The sequence below is a fragment of the Punica granatum genome, chromosome 7 (assembly GCF_007655135.1).
Source record: "Punica granatum isolate Tunisia-2019 chromosome 7, ASM765513v2, whole genome shotgun sequence".
In the NCBI taxonomy this organism is placed as follows: Eukaryota; Viridiplantae; Streptophyta; class Magnoliopsida; order Myrtales; family Lythraceae; genus Punica; species Punica granatum.
Genome location: NC_045133.1, coordinates 10645003 through 10654260, shown reverse-complemented (window position 1 = coordinate 10654260; position 9258 = coordinate 10645003). Strand labels below are relative to the sequence as shown.

Here is a 9258-nt window from a genome sequence, read left to right as displayed (position 1 = left end):
TGTTGACATTGTTGTATTTATGAAAATTTTAATAATAAAAAATTGAAATAAATAATCTCCTCCAAAGTATCTAATATATAAATACATTCTGAAAATTTGAAAAAATTTAATAATTATGAAAATATGAAAAGATCTAGTATATATTAAAGTATAGGGATGAGAATGTCGATCATCCATGAGCTCAGAGTTACGAACGGGAGCTCTTCATCAATCGAATGGAGAGCTCTTATGGAAGGAGTATAAATTACATAATACATATATATATATATATATATATAGATAGATAGATAGATGTAAGTTCTCCACCAACTTAATGATTAAGATTTTTTTGACTTAAAAGTCTATTAAATTAATTCAAAATTTTCATGTGTTTATCAAACAAGTTGAAGGTCGTTAAGTGCTGAAAATTTAATTTCAGCACTTAATTTAGGTATTCAAACGCCACCTTAGTATAAGGCAAATGGGTAGATTCCAAATCTATCCAAGACCAGACCAGGCAGGCCGGTTCGGTCCGACGACTGCGGGGCCGGCTCATGCTCCCTGTTCGTCCCTACTTCCCTTCCACTTCTTCCCCGGGGAGTCGGAACACTGCGACAAAACCTCACAAAGCCTTTCTCCCTCGCTCGAGCTCAAAAACCCTAGACAGACAAAATCCCTGCTCCCTCCGCCCTCGCCCGCCCCCCGAAGAATGCCTCCCAAGGCCGCCAAGTCGAAGGAAGCGCCCGCCGAGAGGCCAATTCTTGGCCGATTCTCTTCCCACCTCAAGATTGGCATCGTACGCTCCTCGTTTTCCCATCTTCTGAACCCCCTCAATCACTGTTTTGTTCGGCATGCGCCGATGCAGTTTGCTCTGGCTTGTTTCTCGAGAAGATTTAGAAATTGGGGAGTTTCAAGTGTGACGGCTGAATTGATTACCGGATACAGACTTTACTCTATGTTGATTTGTTAGGAGCTTCAGCTTATTTATAAGAACTCCCATTTGAAGGAGATGATTTTGACACTACTCACAGTGAGCTGCAGAATGGTTCAGGGCAGCTATAAGCGGATGATCAGGTTATGCAAAATCTGGTTTTGGTCTTCCCTGGTGGAGTTCGGTCGGGGATAGTTTCATTTATTTTGTGATGGAGCTGAATTACTAGTTAGATGAGTGTTGCCTCCTTGTTACCTGCCAGCCCTTTCATGTTGTGGTGCTTTGGCACTTTTTCTGGAAATGTTGTCTCTGATCATGAATTAACTGTCGGGTCTGGTGGGGATTCGACAGAAGCTGTTTCTTGGTTTTTGAATTTGCGTTTATTGTTTTCAGGTCGGGTTGCCTAATGTTGGGAAATCCACTCTCTTCAACACACTCACCAAATTATCTATTCCAGCTGAGAACTTCCCCTTTTGCACCATCGAACCTAACGAGGCCCGAGTTTATATTCCCGATGAGCGGTTTGAGTGGCTTTGCCAATTGTATAAACCAAAAAGCGAGGTACTCCGTCATTGTTTCTGAAACTTTCCTTGTTGCTATTTGTTCTTTTGTTTACTTTGAATGATTGAAAGGAACTCAGTAGCTTTATTATCACTTTCATTTAGAACCGGATTGTTGGCATTTTGATGCATGTGTCACTTTCAATATGGAGCTGGCATGATAATCTTAATGTTGATTTTTTATAAAATAGCCAACAAGACTTCTTTTGGAAGAAAATTTATTATACTTGTTGACCTTTGTATTCATTTTTCCTTACCAGTTGTACATTTCTTCTTGTATGTCCTGCTTAGACATTGTGGTAGAATAGTTGAGGTATATGTTATGAGGGACATCAATAATATTTTCACCTAGTAAAGCAAATTTAAGAAATATGTGAGAAATAATCAATAATTGATGTCATAGAAAGAAATCATTAGTTCATTGTGTTGGCTAGGTGAGATATTATAATTGATTCATGCTTTCCGTCCTTCTAGGCGAAGTCTTTTATCAGTTTTCTGGTGGTTTTGCTTCAGATTTTTAGGTGACAGGTTGTTGAAATCAGTCTCAATTGACATTGACTATTCGTTCGAAAATCAAATCCTTTTGATAACCCTGTCTTCCTCTTTATTAATATCTTCACCAAATAATGCTTTTGCATGAGTTAACAAAAAGGAAGAGCGAATAGTAGCATGTAAAAGTTGAGGTTTGAAGACTGCATATTGAATCTCAACTAACTATAATTCGATCAAATAGGTCTCAGCATTCTTGGAAATCCACGATATAGCTGGACTGGTCCAAGGTGCTCATCAAGGACAGGGCTTGGGCAACAGTTTCCTCTCGCACATTCGTGCTGTTGATGGGATCTTCCATGTTTTACGTAAGATTTGCTGAAGTTCTGTATGAGTACTTTGTATACTCTGCCTAGCAACAAATGGTTGAGTTCGTGACTGGGTTTAGCACCCTCTGCGATTTGAAATTTTTTTTTCCCTTTCTCTTATAATATTTTTATTTATGATGACTTTCGTTTTGCACGGGATGAATTTGATTAGATCGACCACTTTCCCTTAGCTAATGTCCATTACCTTTATATTCCGCTTTTCCTAGTGGAAATTATGTTTGAATTTAGTCACATGTTTTTTTTCCTTCCCTTTTCATTTTGCTATAGATATAAATTGCTTAGACAAATCAAGGTTTTGGCATTTGATCCCAAGACATGTCCCCAAACTGACCACCCATACCAGTCAGCCAAGCAGGTGCAGTGACGTTACTTACACGTGGTAATAAATTATTAAAATTTTGTAGTTCATCCTCGTTATGTCTTAGCACCTGCTTAGTGCTACCGCTGGTAGAGATATTTTTACCGATCAAAGCAAGAAATGCATTGACATTGTTATAAGTTTGAATGCTGAAGACAACACGAATTTTTTTTTTGCTATAGGACTTTTTCCATTTGGCTGCCAGTGTTCTTTCCTTTTTGCGTCTAAATATGCAAGTGATTGCTTTGATATTCACCCTTTGTTCTTTGTAGGCGCTTTTGAAGATCCAGATATTATTCATGTTGATGACTCAGTGGATCCTGTGAGGGATCTAGAGGTTATTAGTGCAGAATTGCGGTTGAAGGTTAGGCTTCATAGTCATTATTATTACACCAAAAAATAAGGTTGTGTAATTGATTTGGGTGCTTTTGTTCCGGGAAAGTTTCTTGCGAGCTGCGACTAATATCATCTGTCCAATGATTTTAGTCAACCAACAGGGAAGGTGCTTTGTCACATTAATGTAATGAAATCATGTACCTGAAATATAGGTCCATAAAACTGAACAATGGTAAATAGTGTAACATGTCCTCTACCTAATTTACTAATGGAGCTAGAGAAAAATTATCTGTGTTTTGTTGATTATGTTGTGCTTTTATAGGATAATAATAATGACATTGGTAGCTTTCAGTTCTCAGGTGGTAAGTCTGTTTTTACATATCCATTTTCCTATTGGTATTTCAGATTTTGCTATTTGCTGTTGGACGATTGATCTTTCATTATGATCCTGACATGTTGTCATCAATGCAATATGTTGTCTGCACATTCTATTGCCAGTTCATAATTACATAACAAATTTGGTTGCATAGGATATTGAATTTATGGAGAAGAAAATTGAGGATCTTGAGAAGAGCATGAAGAGGAGCAACGACAAGCAATTAAAGATAGAGCATGAACTATGTCAAAGGGTTCGTCTTTCCCTGCACCTTTTATTCTGTTTAATTAATTTAGTTTGATCAGGAAGATTTTTGCCTCTGCACTTTGACTGTTTCCTTTTTTCTTTCTTTTTTAACTATCAATTAATAATTAATAATTAATTTCTGATCATATTTGATTCCACTGATGTTTGAAATCATTCTGCTCAATGCCTACTGCATATAGGAACAGTTAGAGCCTAGCAAGAAGAGCTGCTCGCCATTAAGTAACTCTCACTTGCAAAGAACAAGGACCTTTTAGGCAAACCCTTAATAATCTTTAGTCAAGCTCTGAGGCAGTTCCAGCTTGTTGGTCACCTTACCAGACCCACGCTATTTCTGCTCTTGCCTAGAAGCTTCCTTACAATTTTATGACTAGACTGGGTTGCTCCACAAGTTGCATTATTCTATGAATATGAATTTCTTGGGGCAGTAGATGCCTTGTTATCCAGAAAGTAGTTTTTGTTGTATGAATTGTGTAGCAAGCTTCTTTTGAGTCTACTTGGCAATATCCTTTTGCATGTTTCTTCAATTAACACGTTGAAATTAACGACAGGTTATTACATAGATTCTAGAATGCGATGGCTTCAAGATTATGGTGGCACTTATACCATTGCTTACTACTGAATTGCTTTTCTAAATTTGATTGTGAATTCATCTCAGGAGTGTTGACTTCTTATGGTGCAAACTTGCTACTATTTGATGAACCTTACAATAAGTTGGAATTTGGCCAAATCATGATCTATCTATCATTTTCCTACTACTATTGCTTCAGCCATATGTAGATATTACCTAATCTGAATCTATTGTATTTCACTTTTATGTTCATTCTGTGATGCGCTCATATGTCTAAATGGTGATCAAGCTGGTTTTGGTATTTTTATTGTACTATTTGCAAATGGTCCCGTCAGCAATTGTTTAAGTATGATGATTATTCTGACTAACAGATCAAGGCATGGCTGACTGATGGAAAAGATGTCCGTCTGGGGGACTGGAAGGCTGCTGATATTGAGATATTGAACACCTTTCAATTGCTTAGTGCTAAGCCAGTGGTCTACCTGGTGAGGTGTTATTTGAAAAAGTTGCAGCATAGTTATTGCAACTAGGATATGCAGCATTTCTCGGCAGCTGTTTTATGTTTCACTTACTAATATTAACAAATTAGATGAGATTTGGAATCGAAAACTGAATTTGGTTGCCGTCTCACCTAGTAATAATTGGTCAGCACATGATAACTGGCAATGGAATCCAGTGTAGGCCTTCCAGATGATGCTTTTCATACTGTCTATTGTTTCTTTTAATCAATTGAATAATTAATATCTAAATATTACTTTCTAGAGTTTTTTTTTTTTTATAAAAAAAAAGGGTCTTGGAAGCTGCAAGCTACATCAGTGACCCATGTCTTTCTTGGCTGCACATAAGATAACATTTTGAATCAGCCTGGGGAGAAAATCCAAACAACACCATTGTGCTAACAAAATGATTGTTCATCCACTTTAAAGGTGATTTTTATTGAAGTGCATGCATATTGGCGTGGAGGAAATAGGTTTTAAATACCTTTCAATGGTACATATATAATTATTAATGTGTTTGAGATGGTGATGACTTTTGTTAGCCTGTTTGCGGGCGTTTTAGCTTTGGTCCACTCAGCATATAAGAACTTTGCTCTATTCCCAAAGAATAAGTGTTAATGGTTTCTGTGAAATGGTAGAAAATCACTTCTCTGTGCACAATTTTTTTTTTTTTGCATGTATGTTAAGAAACAACAGTTCATGTAGTTTAGCTATTTCATTTGCATAGCTCGAGGAATTAACTATTTCTGTAATTTTACTACTTTATATCTGATACTAGAGTACCATGTGAAATATCTACGTACTATGGACAGGTCAACATGAACGAGAGAGATTACCAGAGGAAAAAGAACAAGTTTTTGCCCAAGATTCATGCTTGGTATATTGAGGACATCTCTCTTACTTTATTGAAGTCTCATGAGCCCTTAGGCCTTATCTGCAAATTTTTTGAACTCACGCCGAGTCTGAGTCTCTTATCAACTGTGCATTTATGCCATTTACATGAGTCCAAAAGGACTCTTTATAAGTCTGAGTTCAAAAAATTTGTATAGGATCTTTATAGGTGATTCCAAAGGATGCCTTTTTATGCTTTTCTCTTTTGTTCTCTAGTATCATAAGTTGATAGTTTCAATCTGTGGGACCAAAAACAAAATTATTTCGTAGGGTTCAAGAACACGGTGGGGAGCCAATTATTCCTTTCAGTTGTGTGTTGGAGAGAAATCTTGCTGATATGCCAGAAGATGAAGCAGCTAAGTATTGCGAGGAAAACAAAGTACAAAGGTAAGTTGGATCTCATTCTGCCCACACTTAACCTGGAAGAAGCTTTTCATTTTTTGTCGGTTAGGATGTATTTACTCAACATTGTAGTGTAAGTGATAGTTTTGATAGGGAAGATACCAAGTTTTGATATATTAGCATCCAACTATCTAGATTGTTGTTGACTAAGCCATATCGAGTATGGATTTCTGTATTTTTCTGTTGGTTTAAGGCATTTAGGCATCTGCCCTTTCATTGAGTTTGTTATTATTCTCGATTTCTTTAGTTTACGTAAGTACGTCCTTGTAGACTATAGATGGAAAATAAATCAGGCTAGGTAAAAATGTTTTTGAGCTTTTGAAATTTTACCACCAGAAAAAGAATGGCATCCATGTAGATCTTGTTTTTGGACATAATCCTTATTCTCAAAGTTATTCACTAACTTTGTAAGCAAGCTGTTACATTATTTTGAAGTTAGGCTATTGGAGTCAGCTTGTGGGTCCATCAGCATAAATGTATTGCACTAATTATCTGACCTTGCTAGTGGGTTATTTAACAGATAATTTCTCTCGGTTGATAGCATGATGATTAATTATTTTTGGAACTAAAGTTGTCTTTCTTTGTTGGATACATGCTATTTCTTCCCCAATAATGGTTATCTGAATAATTCTTTTGTATTAGCTGTAAATGAAAGAGATCTTTTAGTTGGCTCTTGTATTAAAATCGAGTTGGCAGTTATCCAGCTGTTCCATACAATAAGTAAACTATTACCTGCTTTCTTGCAGTGCACTCCCGAAGATAATAAAGACGGGATTCTCAGCAATTAATCTCATATACTTTTTCACAGCAGGCCCTGATGAGGTGAGATATTGTTCCTGCTGTCGTGCATTTTTCTGGATTTAGGAATAGAAAGTATTTGAAAGATGTAATAAAAGCACAAAACTATTCCTTACATTGCTAACTGCTAAGGTAAGGGAAGTGTTGTAGGAGACTATAAAGCGATTTGGGGTTTGATTGAAAACTGCCAAGGTGGAAAGTCATTAGGACGCTTTAAGTTCTCGTAAAGTCGGATACTTGTAGAGTTTATTGTCTTATCAATATTGGAAAGGTTCTATTTTCATCTTTCTGAAATAGCATATGGCAACATCCACATGGATCTGTTTCAACAGTATCCTTACCATGTTACCCATTTCCTATTTCAAACCCTAGCATAGTACAGCCAAATAAGGCAAGAAGTGCATAACTTGCTCTTTTGCAGGTGAAATGCTGGCAAATTAGAAGGCAGACAAAAGCTCCTCAGGCTGCAGGAGCTATTCATTCTGATTTTGAGAGGGGTTTCATCTGTGCAGAGGTTGTTCTTGTTTCTTGGATATAATGATTGTAATTCCCTTTTATTAATATCAGTATACTGCATAGATGAGAATTGGGATTAAACCATAGAGTAATATATCAGGTAAATGTCCATACCTTGAATGTTATCAAATGATAATAGGTGGTTCCGATGTATACTTTTAGTATTCTGGTAGTTTCTTGGGCTTTTGAAAATATTTCTAGAACTTCCTTTAAAATGTATACGGATGGTGAGAAATGTGTGACCATCGAATGGAACCTAATTTTCCAGTGAAATGCGTTGTGTTGAGTGAGAAGTTGTTCTCGTCTGTTTGCTTGTTCCCGACAATGGTAGGATCTTTCCCTCTTATACTCGCTTATGTGGCTGTCTTATTGTTTTGCAGGTCATGAAATTTGAAGATCTAAAAGAGCTCGAAAGTGAATCAGCTGTCAAGGTAAGTAGTTTTATGAGATGTTGGAAAAAAGTTGCAGATTAAGAATCCGTTTATTTAGCATAAGTGATTTTCCTACAAAGCCATTTTCATTTCTTCGGATATATTCTAGTAGATGTATTGATGCCAGCGGAAATCTTTTCCAGCCAGCTAGGAACCTCACTCAGTGCAGAATCTGAGAAAATGCTTGACTCCCTGATTTTGCCCTTGGTCATGCGTTGTATCAATAACCAAGTTTCTGCCATCGAGTTCATCCTCTCTTGCACTGCAACATCTGAAAATCAATCAATTTTCTTTTTTTAAAAAAAAAAAGTCTTCACGGGCATGCGATTTATGTCCGCAAAAAGATTTTCAACAAAACTATCGTACATAATAACATTGTCTCGTTGTACATTCAGGCTGCTGGGAAGTATAGGCAGGAAGGGAAGACTTATGTGGTTCAAGATGGGGACATAATATTCTTTAAATTCAATGTGTCTGGAGGTGGCAAGAAGTGAGCTAGCCGTGGAGACGAACGGATCGCCCAGGTCGGTGACTTCTAATTATTCTACTCATCCGTTAAACCGAGCACCCGGATATTTGTATGATTAGTATTTGTGGTTTGGTCCTTTTTACCTCTGAGTCATTGAGAGAGAGGTTACCCCAAAGTTTTGAAGAATATCATTGATGATCTGTAAGGCCACAGTTGTGGAGTGGACTTATTGCTGATCCCCTAGTTTTGTTTACATTTCGAATGATTTTACATATTAGCATCTCACGTGCAACGAATTCAAATTGCAGATAGTATGTTTGTATGCCGCATAAAACTGTATGTTAAGATCATGAAAACTCGAGATGAAGTTTTGATATTCAGAAGGGAGGATCAAATCTTGGGTATGCTGATTAATTAGAGGATCAAGACTTCTGATTTGGTCTTAGGTATTTATGCTGTCATTCTTCTGTATCTTCTAGTCTAATTAATATTGCAATTATTTCTAGTTGACGTGGCATTAGCATGTCATCAAAACACGAAAAAAAAAAACCATAATTATTCGTGAAAAGCCAGGGCTGGCTTGTGTGTGGTCCGAACGGGCCAAAAGTCCAGATCAATTTGTAACACACACAAATCATCGTTTCATGGGGCCTCTTGGAAAGGTAGCGGAGCATTCAATGTCGGGTGGCAACATTATTTCGTCATGTCAAAGCTTTTGATGGAACAACACATAATGGGAGTTGTTGGGACCCTATGGGCATTTGCTCGCTTCAATATATGATCAAGCTATGCCGGCATTGATCCCATCTTATGTCATTCATATTAATGTTTCGTATGAATGATGGATGGTGTATTTCCATAGAAAAGCTAGATCGCCGGGATCTCTCGTAGGTGAGTGAGTGATTTTCTTTTCGTAGCTCTCCTGTTTTACCTCTCAAAATTTCTTCGGCCTCATCTATTCCCTCACCCTTCTCCAAGTTCTCATCCTACTCGTTAATGTC

General features: G+C 37.1%; 1 protein-coding gene across 1 annotated transcript; it reads left to right on the top strand.

Annotated features, from left to right (window-relative positions):
* Positions 1-558: 558 nt before the first annotated feature.
* LOC116214132 (obg-like ATPase 1) lies at positions 559-8644 on the top strand. Its single transcript, XM_031549448.1, has 12 exons — positions 559-775; positions 1304-1471; positions 2204-2327; positions 2979-3070; positions 3573-3671; positions 4625-4738; positions 5563-5627; positions 5912-6028; positions 6790-6865; positions 7263-7355; positions 7738-7788; positions 8184-8644. The coding sequence occupies exons 1-12, from the start codon at positions 689-691 to the stop codon at positions 8280-8282; spliced, it is 1185 nt and encodes a 394-aa protein (XP_031405308.1). The 5' UTR covers positions 559-688; the 3' UTR covers positions 8283-8644.
* The last annotated feature ends 614 nt before the right edge of the window (positions 8645-9258 follow it).